The sequence below is a fragment of the Leptopilina boulardi genome, unplaced genomic scaffold (assembly GCF_019393585.1).
Source record: "Leptopilina boulardi isolate dan_hultmark-lab unplaced genomic scaffold, ZJU_Lbou_2.1 LbouV2_316, whole genome shotgun sequence".
NCBI classification, from domain to species: domain Eukaryota; kingdom Metazoa; phylum Arthropoda; class Insecta; order Hymenoptera; family Figitidae; genus Leptopilina; species Leptopilina boulardi.
This window is the reverse complement of record NW_026137881.1, coordinates 1,464,509-1,483,359: the sequence shown is the minus strand read 5'-3', so window position 1 is coordinate 1,483,359 and position 18,851 is coordinate 1,464,509. Positions and strand designations below refer to the sequence as shown.

General features: G+C 29.4%; 1 protein-coding gene across 2 annotated transcripts in view; it reads right to left on the bottom strand.

Moving 5' to 3' along the window:
* LOC127284015 (protein outspread) overlaps positions 1–18,851 on the bottom strand; it is a 336,175-nt gene that overhangs the window by 247,437 nt on the left and 69,887 nt on the right. For both annotated transcript variants that reach the window (XM_051309278.1, XM_051309279.1), the window contains exon 2: positions 7,837–7,917. In XM_051309278.1, the coding sequence (XP_051165235.1) occupies positions 7,837–7,917 (81 nt within the window). The remainder of the gene's footprint in view (positions 1–7,836; positions 7,918–18,851) is intronic.

The following is an 18,851-nucleotide window of genomic DNA, read 5'->3' as shown; positions in this document are numbered from 1 at the left end:
AAAGTTCTGAACAAAAAATGTATGGCGCACTTTTTGATTGGTCCAGCGGATGCTGAGCTACACTCAAATATATTTCTGAAAAATTTTCGAAAAATTAAATTTTTGAGATAATCGCTCCGAAATACCACCAAAGTAATTAGAAGAAAGTTCTGAACAAAAAATGTATGTCGCACTTTTTGATTGGTCCAGCGGATGCTGAGCTACACTCAAATATATTTCTGAAAAATTTTCGAAAAATTAAATTTTTGAGATAATCGCTCCGAAATACCACCAAAGTAATTAGAAGAAAGTTATGAACAAAAAATGTATGTCGCACTTTTTGATTGGTCCAGCGGATGCTGAGCTACACTCAAATATATTTCTGAAAAATTTTCGAAAAATTAAATTTACTAGATAATCGCTCCGGAATACCACCAAAAAAAAGGGAAAAAGTTTCGAACAAAAAATGTATGGCGCACTTTTTGATTGGTCCAGCGGATGCTGAGCTACACTCAAATATATTTCTGAAAAATTTTCGAAAAATTAAATTTTTGAGATAATCGCTCCGAAATACCACCAAAGTAATTAGAAGAAAGTTATGAACAAAAAATGTATGTCGCACTTTTTGATTGGTCCAGCGGATGCTGAGCTACACTCAAATATATTTCTGAAAAATTTTCGAAAAATTAAATTTACTAGATAATCGCTCCGAAATACCACCAAAGTAATTAGAAGAAAGTTCTGAACAAAAAATGTATGTCGCACTTTTTGATTGGTCCAGCGGATGCTGAGCTACACTCAAATATATTTCTGAAAAATTTTCGAAAAATTAAATTTTTGAGATAATCGCTCCGAAATACCACCAAAGTAATTAGAAGAAAGTTCTGAACAAAAAATGTATGTCGCACTTTTTGATTGGTCCAGCGGATGCTGAGCTACACTCAAATATATTTCTGAAAAATTTTCGAAAAATTAAATTTACTAGATAATCGCTCCGGAATACCACCAAAAAAAAGGGAAAAAGTTTCGAACAAAAAATGTATGGCGCACTTTTTGATTGGTCCAGCGGATGCTGAGCTACACTCAAATATATTTCTGAAAAATTTTCGAAAAATTAAATTTTTGAGATAATCGCTCCGGAATACCACCAAAGTAATTAGAAGAAAGTTCTGAACAAAAAATGTATGTCGCACTTTTTGATTGGTCCAGCGGATGCTGAGCTACACTCAAATATATTTCTGAAAAATTTTCGAAAAATTAAATTTACTAGATAATCGCTCCGGAATACCACCAAAGTAATTAGAAGAAAGTTATGAACAAAAAATGTATGGCGCACTTTTTGATTGGTCCAGCGGATGCTGAGCTACACTCAAATATATTTCTGAAAAATTTTCGAAAAATTAAATTTTTGAGATAATCGCTCCGAAATACCACCAAAGTAATTAGAAGAAAGTTCTGAACAAAAAATGTATGTCGCACTTTTTGATTGGTCCAGCGGATGCTGAGCTACACTCAAATATATTTCTGAAAAATTTTCGAAAAATTAAATTTACTAGATAATCGCTCCGGAATACCACCAAAGTAATTAGAAGAAAGTTATGAACAAAAAATGTATGGCGCACTTTTTGATTGGTCCAGCGGATGCTGAGCTACACTCAAATATATTTCTGAAAAATTTTCGAAAAATTAAATTTTTGAGATAATCGCTCCGAAATACCACCAAAGTAATTAGAAGAAAGTTCTGAACAAAAAATGTATGTCGCACTTTTTGATTGGTCCAGCGGATGCTGAGCTACACTCAAATATATTTCTGAAAAATTTTCGAAAAATTAAATTTACTAGATAATCGCTCCGGAATACCACCAAAAAAAAGGGAAAAAGTTTCGAACAAAAAATGTATGGCGCACTTTTTGATTGGTCCAGCGGATGCTGAGCTACACTCAAATATATTTCTGAAAAATTTTCGAAAAATTAAATTTTGGAGATAATCACTCCGGAATACCACCAAAGTAATTAGAAGAAAGTTCTGAACAAAAAATGTATGTCGCACTTTTTGATTGGTCCAGCGGATGCTGAGCTACACTCAAATATATTTCTGAAAAATTTTCGAAAAATTAAATTTACTAGATAATCGCTCCGGAATACCACCAAAAAAAATAGGCAAAAAGTTCTGAACAAAAAATGTATGGCGCACTTTTTTGAAAAAAAAAAGATAAATTGAAAATGAAAAAAAAGAAAGACATTTCCCTAGAATGTAGCAGTGAGTTCTATAATACCAAGTTGACGGAGTCCATCTAATTAAGGACTAGGCACTAGAGCATTAATTGCTATCACGCATCACTTGCCGCACAGGCAAAGCGTCTTTAAGGCGGTCTCTAATTATTCACTTTCTCCGGTCGTCGTCGTCGTCGGCGTGGCAGCCCGCGGCGAATAGAGACCAACCCGAGATTTACTGACTCGCGGCTGCAACCCGTCGCACTCGATTTAATTTCAATATTTTAGGCGGCAACATCCAAAATAGACTTAAAATTCTTAACGCACCGACAGTTGCGGTCAAGATCTCTTGTCTTTATATTTATCGGCATTGTATATACTCAAACCGACTAAAAATAATAATAATAATAATAATAATAATAATAATAATAATAATAATAATCAATGAAATGTAACGCGCTATCTACACTTGATCCGAAATTTTGAATTTTGAAAAACTAATGCCAAATTCGTAATCAACGACCCCGAAAACCCCTAAGTAACAAGTTTCAACTGAATTTAACACAAGAAAAATCTTTATCTGAAACAGCTGTATATGTTTCTCTAGAATAGCGGAAAAACTTTCAATGTTTTAGTGAAACATATCGCTGTTTCAGATAAAGTTTTTTTTCCGTATATTGGATTCAGATGAAACTTAGGGGAGACCGTGGCTGTTTGGCTCAGGGGTTGCTTGGCGCACTTGAGTTTATTCAAAAGTGTTAAGTTACATTAATTTTTCTCTTTATTCTGCTTAAAGTACTTGATGAACTGTAAGTTTGTACAAAATTTCATTAATTATTGTGGAGTATAGATTAAAATAACTGATTTTGGCACTCCAAAGTAATTTTTTAATCTCTTCATTTTTTTGTGATATCTCTTTAAAAAATTAATTTTAGAAGAGCTCAAATATTAAGTTTTGAGCTCTATACATTTGTTATTAAGAAACAAAAAAAAAAAATTTTGATTTATATTGACAGTTTTTATAAAAAATTAATAAGTATTTCAAAAGTACATTCGGGGTTAGGTGGCGCGGTTATCTGAAAATTTCGTTAAATATTAATAAAATGAAGTTGATTATATGAAATTTACACATTCATAAGCACAAATAACAATCCTATTTAAAAAATTTAACCGAATAATGGTTTTTAAATATTCACAGCGTTATTATCGCATTTGGCATCAGTTTTTCAAAATTCAAAATGGCTGATCCAAAATGGCGGATACGTTTCTTTACAAATGCTTCATGGAAAAAAATCTTCACTTGTAACAGCGATCAGTTTCATTGGAACAGCTATATATGTTTCTTCAGAATAAGGAAAAAACTTTCGCTATTTTAGTGAAACATGTATCGCTGTTCCAGGTGAAGATTTTTTTCCATAAAGCATTTTTAAATAAACGTATCCGCCGTTTTGGATCCGTCATTTTGAATTTTCATATTTTGCGTTCTCGCACATCACGTTGGTATCACATTGACTCAAATATAAGCAACGTAACGTTACAATTATTATTTTTATTCAAAAATTTGTTTGTTTTTTTTTGCCCTTTTTATCATTTCTAAGTTAAAGTTTAATTTAATTTTATATTTTATAAATAAATCTTTCATTTAAATTGATCATGAGGTTATTCAAAAATTAAAAAATTGAAAAAAAATTCCTAGAATGGCACATTTTGTAAAAATTGTACAAGCAATTAAAAATCATAAATTTAACTAAATGAAAAATGAGAAAATTACACATTAAATAAGCTGTTAGTGCGAATCATTAGTTGCCTTTTTGCACAGTGGGATTTCATCTGCATTTCTCGCAAATATAATTCAAAAGGAGTTACAACTCCATTTTATTATTATTTTTGTTTTGTATTTTTCTTTTTTTTTGTTATTTTCTACTAGTGAGCGCAACTAAGTAAAAGCAATTTAATGAGATTATTTAACATACATACCTATATATATATATATATATATATATATATATATACATACAGAAGACTCGAATCATTCGCATTTACAGCGGAACATTGATATCAATTAATTATTTTACATAGTGCATTTACCACGAGTTATTAAATTGTTAAACGTAAATTTTTCAAACGAAACGAATTGAAGGCGAAGCTTCGGGCGTATTTATCGTTTTCATACATTCATATAAATATAAATAAATATCTCTCTATATTATAAAAAAAAAGATATTGCCGCTGTTTTCATATGGGTCATTCCACGTCAAGAGTAACCAACCTAAGACCTATGTTTTTGACATGGTAAGTACAATATAGGTCTTAGATTGGTTACTCTTGACATGGAATGGCCCATATCTCTCTATAATATAAAAAGATTTCGCCGCTGTCTCCAATATGGGTCATTCCATATCAAGTGTACCCAACCTATATTTTTGTCAAGGTTAGATTAAGATAGGTTAGATTGGTTACACTCAGAAAAAAATTTGTTTGAAGCAACCAAATTTTGGTTAAATCAACAAAATAAATGCATTGATATACAATTAACTAAACATTTGGTTGCATAAAGCAAACGTTTATTTAGCTCAATCAAATTTTTTTTTGTTGAAAAAATTTATTAAAATAAATTAAACAGTTATTTAGATCAAATAAATATTTATTTGAATTAAACAAATTTTGTTTGAACTAACCAAAAAATTGGGTAAATATTAAAAAATGGTACATTTGGTTCAAACATATCTTTTTTCTGAGTGTACTTTTAATATGGAATGACCCATATATATATATATATATATATATATATATATATATATATATATATATATATATATATTTTACTATTTTAGTTGGTACTTTAACCTCAAATCCATCGGCGAATTGACGTGGAATATCTACCTATATTAGTATTAAAACGAACATAACCTAAAAATTTAAGGTCCTAGCTCTCTAGGATTCAAGGCTATAGATGAAACATAACCTCAAAATTCGAAGACATTGGTTTACAGGATTCAAGGCCTTAGTTCAAACATAACCTAAAAATTCAAGGTCCTATAAGATTTTAAGGATTCAAGGTCGTAGATCAAACATAACCTCAAAATACAAGAACATAAGTCAAGGGACCGTTGGGATTGAATTGATGTCTGTCAAACATAACTTCAAATTCTCATAATCAAGAAACAAACATAATCTCAAAGTTTAGATAAAATTTTAATACTTGCAAGCTTTTAAAAAATTAAACATTAAATAGGAAAATAATGGAGGTTGGCGCGCGAAGCGAAGTAATAAATTTAATAATAATTAATAATAATAATAATAATAATAATAATAATAATATATGTATACGTTTTTAAAGAATAGATACAAATATATAGAAGCTGATTTTTTCTCAGCTCGATCATGGTAATTAATAGCATATCACTTTCATCGCGACCGGTTGTGTCCAAATGGACGATTGGTCGTTGCTTGCGCAGAAAATTCGCAGTGAGAGTCCACTTGCGATGAGGTTTAAGGACATGGGGGACTCTCAGCATAACCCAACCAACCGCTTTCTTTCTACTGCGAGAGAAGGTCCCTTTCCTCTATATATATATATATGAATTGTACATGGGACATTAACCTCATCACAATTTTTTTTTTCAAAACCAAAAAACATGATAATTATTTTTATTATTTATTTATTTACTATAGTAATTTTCTAAATTTAATTTTTCATTTTATACTTGTTTATTATATATACTATATCAACTTTCTTAATTTTTCTCTTGATATAATTAAATAGTTTTTCTTAGATTTATAATTTCTATACAAGTGCGAGAAAGTTTATGGTCATTTTTGTATTATTTGTTGCATTTTGTGCGTTCGTGACAAACTAAATATATATATATATATATATATATATATATATATACGCACGCACATATTGCTCTCTCAATAATAATCATAAAAATAATTAAGAAAAACAACAATAATAATAATAATATCAATAAGAATATAATAATAATAATTTTAATACTACTACTACTACTAATAGTAAAGTAAAGTTTGAGGTTATGTTAGATGTATAAACCAAATTAATAATAAAAATGATAATACATATAGAAAAATGTTTCTTTGAATCAAAGAATTATTTTTTTTTATATATATATATAAGATCTAAGAAAATTGTTCTTTAATTTAAAGAAATACATTTTCAATTTCAAACAAAATATATTTGAAATGAATGATATGTCGCGAGAAAAAGCAAAAAAAAAAAACTATTTCAATCATGTTATATACATATATAGTGAGAAACGATTCTGTAATGTTCTCGTTTGATGATTCAAAGGCGCAGACACGCCTCGAGAAACGATACTTTCCAGCTTTTCTCTTTTGCCCGCAGCTTCATTGTCTTGTCAGAAACCATTATACGCCATAGACTATTTTCTGCACTCGAGCGATAGTCAACAAAAATATCTAAAGAGGAAACTATCGATCTGTCCTCTATCACTTTCAATCTCACAATTATGTAAATATATATAATTCCCTTCCCCTCCCCCAAGGCTTTTCAAAATTATTATCATAAAAAAATAATTTAATTTATCTACTTATTATTATTATTATTAATTTAAATTTTATAGTTTGTACTTAAATAGCTTTAACGTAAAATTTAAGGTTATTTTAGATGTACAAACTGCATTAAGCCAAAATATTCAATAAAATCTATTTTTGATTTTGCCTAATTAAAAAAGAATTTTTTATTAAGATAAAACTATCACTAAACATAACCTAAGCTTCCAAAAATCTTAGTTTCTGTTTAGTGATAGTTTTACCTCAATAAAAAATTCTTTTTTAATTAGACAAAATCAAAAATAGATTTTATTGAATATTTTAGATGTAATAAAAACTTTAATACCAATAGTTTGTATAAATAGTTGACCCTCTTTATGTATTTTCACTTCAAAAATCAAAAATTTAACCTAAAAATTTTGAGAGCTTAAGTACCTTTTGTCGCAGAGCGTCACATACACATATATATATATATATATATATATATATATATATATATATATATATATATATATATATATATATATATATATATATATATATGCTTATTTAGTTTGTGATACTAGCGCCTCTAGCGGAAAAAATGTTGCAACTCAGGTGGGAGATCGCGTTGATCTACGCATGAGTATTCAATTTAACAGACGAAGGAGGTCTAACAACCTAACATAATTTTATAAATATAACTTAAATTAAAAGCATTTCAGTAGTTTTTTTAAGGTTATGTTAAGATCAAATTTCAATTTCCAAAAGTTCATCGTAGAAATAAAAAAATATATTCTTTTTTTTCTGATTCATTTTTAAGAACTTTCAACAAAATATTTGAATTATGTTAACATTTCAAATTACGTTCCCCCGTTCATGTTATATAATTTATTTTGAAAGATTGCGAGTCTCGGGTAGATATATATATATATATATATATATATATATATATATATATATATATATATATATATATATATATATATATATATATATATATATACAAAGGGTTGAATAACCTTAAAACTGAGATTTATAATTTTTCACCGTGAGCGAGAAAATAGAGAAAAACATTATAGAAGGAAGGGTCGAGAAAATAATAAAAAAAAAATGAGAAAAGAATCTTACCTTTGTACGGTTCAGAGGGTTTGAGAAGTCCCATCCCGGTGCCACGAAGAGGTACCCGCACTTGGAGATCTTCCTTGTTGCCTGAAACATAAATCAGGTCCTTCATTTACTCCTCTTTTCTTATATGAAGCCTGTGCTGTATATATATATATATATATATATATATATATATATATATTCACTGTGTAGCACAACATAGTTGCACGCGTGTCTACGAAACAATCTACCGTTTACAGTGCCGGGGAGCTAATGAACCTTTCAAACGGTATATGTCTAGCCCTCTCGTGAATACCTATCTTCCTGGAACTATATTATTGCACAAGGAAGAGAGAGCTTTATTATAGCAAAGCGCAATTTTTTGGCAAAAATTATTTCCAATCATATACACTTCATACGTTTGATGTAATTATGAGATTAAAGATAAATTCTTTTTCAATTATATATTATTCTATTATAGAGTTTTATAACAAGATTTTCATTGTTGTTTTATAAGTGTACATTGCCTCTGAATGTTAAAATTGAGAACACATGCAAGAGGGAAGGGGGAAGCGAGCAATTATTGATCACTCTCCACCGTACGCAGAGTTCTTAATTTCAATACCAAGGAACGTATCATCGCAAGTGACAAATTTTGAACCTCTTTTAACTATTTCTATAAAATATCAAGTCAAGAAAAGACTGCACTGAATTCGTATTCATATTTAAAACGGTGTGTTTTAATGATTATACTAGCGCTACGAAAACTAGAACTAATGAAACTTTTATCGTGGAATCAGAGAAATTCTTTTTTTTTCGCTTTTATTTGGAACAAATAATTTGAAAAAAAATATAAACTGAATTAAATAGTTCTGCAGCACATGTAAACATAAAAATATAGAGAAATACAATATTTTTCATGTAACTAATAAATTTTAAATTATAATTTTTTTTTTTTAGTTAAGTATCTTTCACAAAAGGACATAAAAAGAAGTTCACATATCACTTTCGCTTCGTTATGTATAAATAATATGAAAGCAACTTCTAATGAGTCTAAAGAAGAACATCTCGGGTCCAGTTAATATGTGCTAAGCATGTTTATCGTGACAGATGGTTGCACTGTGCGCACATACACCAACAAGTGTTGCCAACAATTAGCACAATCATTCTAACAAATTAACGAAATTCCGTCAAAGGAGTGAATGCACAAGTTCGTGTTAGTTAAAATAGCTTACTGTGGTCTTTTAATAGTAATTCCAACTGTGTATGAATGTGTATGTATGTGTGTGTGTGTGTGTGTGTGAAATAATGTAAAGTGAACAAAAAAGGAAAGTTGTCATTTTCTAAAAACGTCAAAGAAACTAAATGGAAAAAAAGAAATGTTGCCATGATTTCAGTCTCTTTTCAAAACTTTCTCTGTGTGTATATAAAGCATCAACAATAATAAGCAAAAAGAAAAGAAAATAATTTTTTTTTTTAAATAAAGAGAATCTGCTTTTAAATGAAAATAAAATAGAGCGAAAGTGGAAAGTTAAAAAAAACATCTTTTTAGATGGTAGCTATAATAATATTTAATAAAAATCAATATATCTATGCGTAAAAATGAAACCAATTAGGATATAATTATAAAGGATGTAGTTGTAAGTTAGATAAAAATTTTGTTTACGAGATCGAGTGTAATAAAAAATAAAAATGATAAAGGAAAAAGTTACGAGAAAAAATAATTAAATTTCTCTACTTTGGAAAATTAATTTTTTTTAAACTTTTATTTTATAAGAAATACCACGTTACTGTTAATATAAATATTAAAAGTAAGTATGGATAATTAGAAACAGCATTAAAGTACTTTAACCTACTTTGAATCTACATTGACCCTTAATTAGACCTGAATTAAACCTACATTAACACTATATTATCGGAATTAAACCTCTTTCAAACATAAATTGTACCTTAATTAGACCTAGATTAAAACTGTATTGAACCTTAATTAAACCTACTTTGACCCTACATTGGACCCGGAATGAACCTACATTAAAATTATTTTAAACCTACATTAAACATACATTGATACTACCTTAAACTTCACATTGAAACTATATAGGACTTATTTAAACGTGTTTTAAACTTACATTGTAACTTCATTGAAGATCCTTTTACCCTACATTAGACCTTAATTAAACCTACAATTAAAATATATTGAGCCCAATTTGAACCTCCTTTGACCCTACATTGAACCTGAATTAAACTTTTATTACAACTACATTGAACCTTAATTGAAGCTACATTTAAACTATTTTGAACCTTCTTTGACCCTACATACCACCTGACTTAAACCTTCATTAAAACTACATTGGACCTTATTTGAACCTGCTTCGACCCTAAATAGAACCTGAATTAAACCTTCATTAAAACTATATTGGACATTAATTGAACCTACATTTAAACTTTATTTAACCTCCTTGGACCTTATATTGACTTTAATTGAACCTACATTCAACCTACAATAAACCTCTTTTGAACCTCCTTTGTTCCTACATTGAACCTGAATTACACTTTCATTAAAACTACACTGGACCTTCATTGCAGCTACATTTAATTTATATGAACCTTATTTGAATCTGCTTTGACCCTAAATAGAACCTGCATTAAAGCTTTATTAAAACTATATTGGACATTAATTGAACCTACATTTAAACTATATTTAACCTCCATTGACTCTGCATTGAACCTGAATTAAATCTCCATGAAAACTATTAATCCTTCTTTGAACCTGCATTGGACCTAAATTAAACCTAAATTGAAATAACATTGAAACTATATAGGACCTACATTGGGCTTACTCTAAACTTACATTGAGCCTACATTTGACCTTTTTTGACCCTACTTGGACCTAAATTAAACTTAAATTTAAAATTATACCTCCTTTTATCCTACATTAGACTTGAATTAAACCTACATTGACCCTACATTTAAATTAGATAAAACCTACATTGCATCTGCTCTTTACTTACATTAAGCCTACATTAAACCTTTTTTGACTCTACATTGAACCTGAATTAAACCTTCATTGAAACTAAATTAAACCTTCTTTGAACCTACATTAGACCTAAATTGAGCCTACATTGAAGCAACATCAAACCTTTTTTGACCCTAGATTGGACCTTAATTAAACCTACAATAAAACTAAATTGAACCTCCTCTGACCCTACTTTGGACATAAATTAAACCTTTATTGAAACTAAATTAAACAGTCTTTGAACCTACATTAGACCTAAATTGAGCCTACATTAAAGCAACGTTAAACCTTTTTTGACCCTACATTGGACCTTAATTAAACCTACATTAATACTATATTGAACTTCCTCTGACCCTACTTTGAACCTACTGATTGCAAAATAAAATTTTCCAATTTTCCTTATCGAAACTTTTATCAACTATTTATTAATTTTTTTCCATTATTATGTTGGTCATAATTTTCTGTGTAAAGCACACACGTCAGCTTTGCGACGCAACCTCTCCCCTAATATATATATATATATATATATATATATATATATAAAAAGAGCCATGAGATTCACGTGTAGATCCATTAAGAAGATGATTTATTTGGACAGGTCAGCGTGTATAATAGTTGTATGAGAGATTATACATATATATGAAGGCAACGCGTAACCGATGCAATTAAACATTTTAGCAGGCTGGATTCTCGTTAACCAATCAGAGCGTATCTTTTATATATATATATATATATATATATGTGTGTATGTGAGCCAATGGGGAAAATAGACTCTCTTGCTCGCATAATTCAATGTTGTTCCGTATAGTCCCTCTCTCTCTCGGGGTGCACAATTATTGACAAGCGCTCTCTTCTCCTGCATCAGCAGCAGCAGCAGCGGAATCGGTAATGCGAGAGTCGTTCCTTGCATTTATCGTTGAACGCGAGGACGTCGGCCGGCCTGGCATCAAGGCCGATTTCTAACGAGAATAGAACTGTCGTCGTATATTACGGGCCAGTCGTTCCGTTTCTAAATTGCGTGCCGCGAAACTTCGTCAATACGTTCCGCCTGTCGTTGAATTGACCGCACGACCATAAGTAAACTCAACAAGAAAAAAAAGAACACGAAAAAAGTTACTTTACAATAACTCTTTTACTATATATTTATATTCAATTTTATAATTAGTAAATAAAATTTGAATTAAAAACAAAAAAAACATTTTCAAGTCGTGGAGAAAATTGCTAAAAAGCATAATTTTACTGAAAAAAATTCTAAATTTTTTATTGTCGTAACCAATTTTTGGTTGTCGTAACCAAATTTGGTTGTCGTAACCAAATTTTGATTGGCTGAAACAAAATTGTAGAGTTATTTCAACCAAACATTTGGTTAGGCCTAGCAAAATTAAATGATTGTACATTTTTAAATTCCAACCAAAATTTGGTTACAACAACCAAAAATTTAGAATTTTTTTAAGTAAAATTATGCTTTTAAGCAAATTTTCTCCATGTCTTGAAAATACTTTTATAAAATTTCACACATTTATTATCTTCCCGCACAAAATAAAATAAATAAAAATTAAACTTCACTGTTTCAAAATGTTAACCAAAAAAAAATAAATAAATAACAATTTATCAATGTCAGTTCATTAAAATTGATGTCAAATTAAATATAATAGAATAAATTAACATTGAAATAAATAGAATAAATTGATAGTTTTATAGAATTGAATAATTGACATGATTATATACAGATTGATAGAACTAAATCAATATCAGAATTTATATATATATATATTTCACGAATTGATTAATGTCAATATAAAAGAGAATTTAATTTATTATTATCATAATAATCTCAAAAATTGGTATTAGAATTTTTTTTTCGTTTTAACGAAGGTCATGACTTGGAATATAAAGTGAATCTCATGAATCTCTTTAGTATAGAAAATGAGACAGATGTGAACCATGTGGGCGGAATAAGTAGCCTTAGATAATAATTCTCATATAAGAAGTCTAGTGCCCTTAAGGCAGCTATTTTTGCAAGTGAAAACACTCTCTGCTTTATATAGAGATCACGATATAATATATATAATATAAGGAACGTCATATATATATATATATATATAAATGTCACCCACGCACTACGAATTATTGGCCTCATTTGTAATTATTATAAATGTGGGTTTATCTGGGGCATAACCTTACATAGACAAGGATTAACGAACATTTGTCCAAGGATGTCAAGGACATTATTTTTCATTTATCTCAAATATTAAGTCCTTTCTATCACCGAAAAAAATAGATTCGAAAATTTACAATATACTATACTTAGTGACTATTTTAAAATATTTTTTATACTTAAATTCAGTATGTAATATTTTAATTTTAACAATATTACATACTGAATTCAAGTATAAAAATATTCTAAAATAGGTGCCAAGTATACATTCTAAATTTCAGAATAATTATTATCTTATTATTAACAATAATATTATTATTAATCCTATATCCTATTCGCAGACTGAGAAAAATATTTAGTCAGAGCAACTAAAATTTTCTTGGTATTTAAGCAACTAAACTATTTTTTTTGACTCATTCAAAAAATTTGGTTGAGTGTTTTTTGTTGACATAACAAAATTGTTTGCTTAGTTCAACCAAATTTTTTTCTTAGGTCAACAAAAATGTTTGGTTGATCAAACCAAAAGTTCTTTTTCTAAGGTACGAGAGGGAATGTGTATATATCTGAGACGACGTATAGTAAATATATGCAGACAATATATATATTAAACGGGCATTCCGGAAGTTAATTGTATCCATATATATATAATGTACGACAGGAAATCGTTGAAAACCGGACGGAAACCCGTTAAACAGAGCGTGTGGAAAAGTTTAATGAACGTTGTCAAAAAAAAAAAAACATTTGCCGATTGTATACACACGCTGTGTGTATATATATATATATATATATACGTCTAGTGATTGCCCAATTGAAATATTATTAGCCCGGTAATGAGAAAGCGGTAGTTATAAATATTCTCCAGAATCCATGTTTCCATCAATTAACCTTAAATAGTATAATTTTCAATAAAATGAAAATCGGGAATTTCAATTAAAACACAAAATTACAAAAAATAGTATATGTCTTTGGTGAATGAGATTTTTTTTTCTTATCATTGCAAAAGAAATGAGAGTAAAAGTTTCGTAAAAATTACATGATTGATATTAAAGGAAATTTTGCAATATTTAAAAAAAAACAAGTTTCCTTATACTTCAGACATATTATTATTTACAAGTGAATAGTTAACCAATTTTAATCTATATTGAATCTAATATGAAGCTACATTAATTCCTTCTTAATCATACTCTAAACCTATATTAAAACTATATAGAAACTATCATAAACCATCTTTGAACCTACATTGAACTTCCTTTAACTCTACATTCTACCAGAATTGAATCTTCATTAAAACTATATACAACCTACATTAAATCACATTTGAACCTACATTGAACCTTCTTTGACTTCACATTGGACGTTAGTTGAAACTTCATTTACACTATATTAAACCTCATTTGAACTGCTTTTGACCCTACATTAAACATTTATTAACACTATATTAAATCTTCTTTGAACCTACATTAGACCTAAAATGAGCCTTCATTGAACCAACATTGAAATTATTAAATATACTTATACATTGAACCTACATTCAACATTTTTTGACTCTACATTGAAGCTGAATTAAAACTTCATGAAATCTACATTGTACTTTAATTGAACCTACATAAAACCTTCTTTCAATCTGCATTAAACTTCAATTGTGACAACATTGAACCCTCTTTGACCCCACATTGGACGTCAGTTAAAACTTCATTTACACTATATCGAACCTCATTTGACACAACATTAAACCTTTATTAACACTATATTAAATCTTCTTTGAACCTACATTAGACCTAAAATGAGCCTTCATTGAACCAACATTGAAATTAACCCTACATTGAACCTGAATTAAAACTTCATGAAAACTACATTGTACTTTAATTGAACCTACATAAAACCTTCTTTCAATCTGCATTAAACCTTAATTGTGCCAACATTGATCCTTCTTTGACCCCACATTGGACGTTAGTTGAAACTTCATTTACACTATATTGAACCTCATTTGAACTGCTTTTGACCCTACATTAAACCTTTATTAACACTATATTAAATCTTCTTTGAACCTACATTAGACCTAAAATGAGCCTTTATTGAACATTGAAATTATTAAATACTTATACATTGAACCTACATTCAATATTTTTTGACCCTACATTGAACCTGAATTAAAACTTTATTAAAACTACATTGTACTTTAATTGAACCTACATAAAACCTTCTTTCAATCTGCATTGAACCTCAATTGTGCCAACATAGAACCTTCTTTGAATCTATATTGGACTCCCTTTAACGCTACATTTGACCTGAAGTGAACCTAAATTAAAAATATATTCAACCTACATTAAACCTTCTTTGAACCTCTTTTGTACCTCAATTGAGCCTATATTGAACCTAAAGTGAACCTGAATTGAGCCTACATTAAAACTGTATTGAACCTACATTGCACTTCCTTTAACGCTACAATTGACCTTAATTGAACCTACATTAAACCTTTTTTTAACCTACATTGGACCTTAATTGAGCTGACATTAAACCTCCTTTGACCCAAAATTGGACCTTAATTGAACCTACATTTAAGGTATATTGAACCTCAATTGACCCTACATTGAATCTTAATTAAATCTACATTAAAACTGTATTAAACCTCCTTTGAACTTTCATTAGACTTGAATTAAACCTACAATTGAGCTTACATTGCAAATTATATAAAACTGTGTAATTTTTTTCCCCTCTTTTAAACGCTGAAAATTTTCAGACTCAATAAAGATTGAGTACCTATATATAAGTTGCGAATACAGATTGATCGATTTGAACCTTTAGAGTAACTTAGCACGAAAGTCACGCACGTGAGCCAGAAGGACAGGTTTTCAGCGAGACGGAGTTTGATCTGCGCGCGGACACCGGATGTGGGATATGTGCAGCAGAGTCGACGAGACGCGTGGGACTCTCCTCGTGTTTTAGTTCGTTGGTCATCATCGTATATATATAGTGAGCCAAAGAGAGGAATGGCAAAAAAAAAAGAAATAAAAAAAAAAGAAATCACAAGAGTTGGGGACTCTCATTGCGCGTAGAAATCTATATAATTTCTCAAATCGGTAGTTACACCGTGAAGATATATATATATAGTAAGGAAAGAAACTACACCGTTATATACTTTGCCCTGTGTGTACTATTTAAGCGAGACGAGAGAGAGAGAGAGGACTTTTTTTTTCTCTTTCTCTCTCACTCGTTTGCTACTCTACTTTTATTCCCTGAAACTTGTATCGTTACAAAGAAGCGTTTAACAGCGCTTATTAATTCTTTTTTATTTTAACTCGCGTGAACACTGAATGCATCGTATTTTGTTTTTATTGTAAACACTAATTGCACTAGATTCACGATCTCACGACATAGCAGTGCAGTGTGGAAAGAGAGAGGGAGAGAGAGCAAGTTTTGGTCAGACATGCCGACTACTGTGTTCATTATATTAGATAGCTCATGGCAATTAGGTTATTTTTTTGTTTAAAGGCTGTTTTACACAAATTTAGAACATGAAAATTTGAAAATATTCCAGAAATCAGAGAAAAAAATTATAGTTTCTAACTCTAGATGAAGTTTTTTTAATAACGGAAATCGAAATCATATTAATAAAGCTTCATTTTCAATATAAGAGAGCAAATACTAGTTTTCCACACTAGTCGAAAAAAAAATAGATTTTTTTACCCTAAAGAGTAAAATAGCTTTTTTCAACACTAGAGACTAAAATTTTTATTAATCCTAGGGAAAAAAAAGTATTTTTCACCCTAGACAGTAAAGTGGCTTTTTCAACACAAGGGACTAAAATTTTTTAATAATCCTAGGTGAAAAAATTATCTTTTTTTTACCCTAGAGAGTAAAATAGCTTTTTTCAAAACTAGGGACTAATATTTTATTAATTCTAGGGGATAAAAATGATCTTTTTTGACCCTAGAGAGTAAAGTGGCTTTTTCAACACAAGAGTCTAAAATTTTTATTAATTCTAGGGCAGAAAAATGGTCATTTTGACCCTAGAGAGTAAAGTGGCTTTTTCAACACAAGGGACTAAAATTTTTTAATAATCCTAGGTAAAAAAAATTATCTTTTTTTTACCCTAGAGGGTCAAATAGCTTTTTTCAAAACTAGCGACTAATATTTTATTAATTCTAAGGGAGAAAAATAGTCTTTTTGACACTAGATAGTAAAGTAGCTATTTTAACACAAAGGTCTAAAATTTTTATTAATCCTAGGGCAGAAAAATGATCTTTTTTGACCCTAGAGAGTAAAGTGGCTCTTTCAACACAAGGGTCTAAAATTTTTATTAATTCTAGGCCAGAAAATGGTTCTTTTCGACCCTAAAGAGTAAAGTAGCATTTTCAACATTAGGAACTAAAATATCTATATATTAATCCTAGAAGTAAATATAATAATTTGCATTCTCAAAAAAGAAAGAAAGGCAAATAGGAAGTGGTCACACTGAAGTGATATTTTTTTTTAAATAAATCGAATTATTTCAGTTGGAAGCAGACATTTTATTGTAATTAAAATCTAATGATGATGCAGTACAGTATAAATATATATATCTAGGTAGATGAAAGGTTGCAAGAAACGCGACCCATAGGCGATTTACGTGATGCACATATTGCAATGAAGAACGCAAGGTGGACTCTGCATCCAAAGGGAAGAGGAAGAAAGGTTTCTCTATGTTCAACGTACACAACTTATTCGTGTATATATATATATATATATATATATATATAATGTACACGTGCACCACTCTGCTCAATCGTTGTTCCTGCAGACGCACCGGCTGACGTAACTAACAACGATGTTGGCGCATTCCAACCTTCTTGTTCCGGTTCGCTGTCCAGAAGGAAGACGAAGGACAAACGGATGCGGATGAAACATTATGCAACTATATATGTAGTGTTGTCTGCTATATCATTTCTTCCTTATTTCACAATTATTATTTTTCTTTTTCTCTTCCTCATTCATGCATCATTTTTTCCATTTTCTATTTTTTTTATTCTTTTTCAAACTGTGAACGCTTGTAGTTTTTGTATAATATCGATATTTTAAGAATTTTTTTGTTATCTTACTTTCCTTTCGCGTTAAAAATACTTTTTTTCTTTTCTAGTATTAAAATTGGCTACTTTATTCTCTAGGGTGAAAAAAGACAACTTTACCAGACAAAGATTATTTTACTTCCTAGGGTCAAAAAGACTGCTTTGTTTCCCTATAGTGTTGAAAGCATACTACACTGAGAAAAATTTTTAGTCAAAGCAACCAAAATTTGGTTGGGCCAAAAAAAAAAAATGATTGAGCCAACAAAAAAATTTTGTTTGTATTTAAGCAACCAAACTATTTGTTTGAGTCAACCAAAAAATTTGGTTGAGTGTTTTTTGTTGGCATAACAAAAATGTTTGATTAGTTCAACCAAAATTTTTTCTTAGATCAACAAAAATGTTTGGTTAATCAAACCAACAGGCTTTTTTCTTGTAAAATTAAAAATTTTTATTCTACCTTATTTCTTTATATTTTATAATTTTTTATTTATTTTATTATTTATTTATTATCTAAATTTAACGTTAAATTTATATTTATTCAATTGAAATATTTGTGGACATTGAAAAATTTCATCTCCTGGAATCGAACCTCTGCTTTTTAACTGCGAGTCGAGAACTCTGACCACTGGACTACCACCATCTTTGTGAGGGATTTAAACTAATTGTTCTAAGGTACGAGAGCGAATTAAATTATTTGGTTTTCGTGACCAAATTTTCGTTAAGACAACAAACGATCATTTGGTTTTTTTGATCCAACTAATTTTGTTGTGTTAACTAAATTATTTTTTTGTCGTAACCCAAATTTTTGGTTGGAATTTAA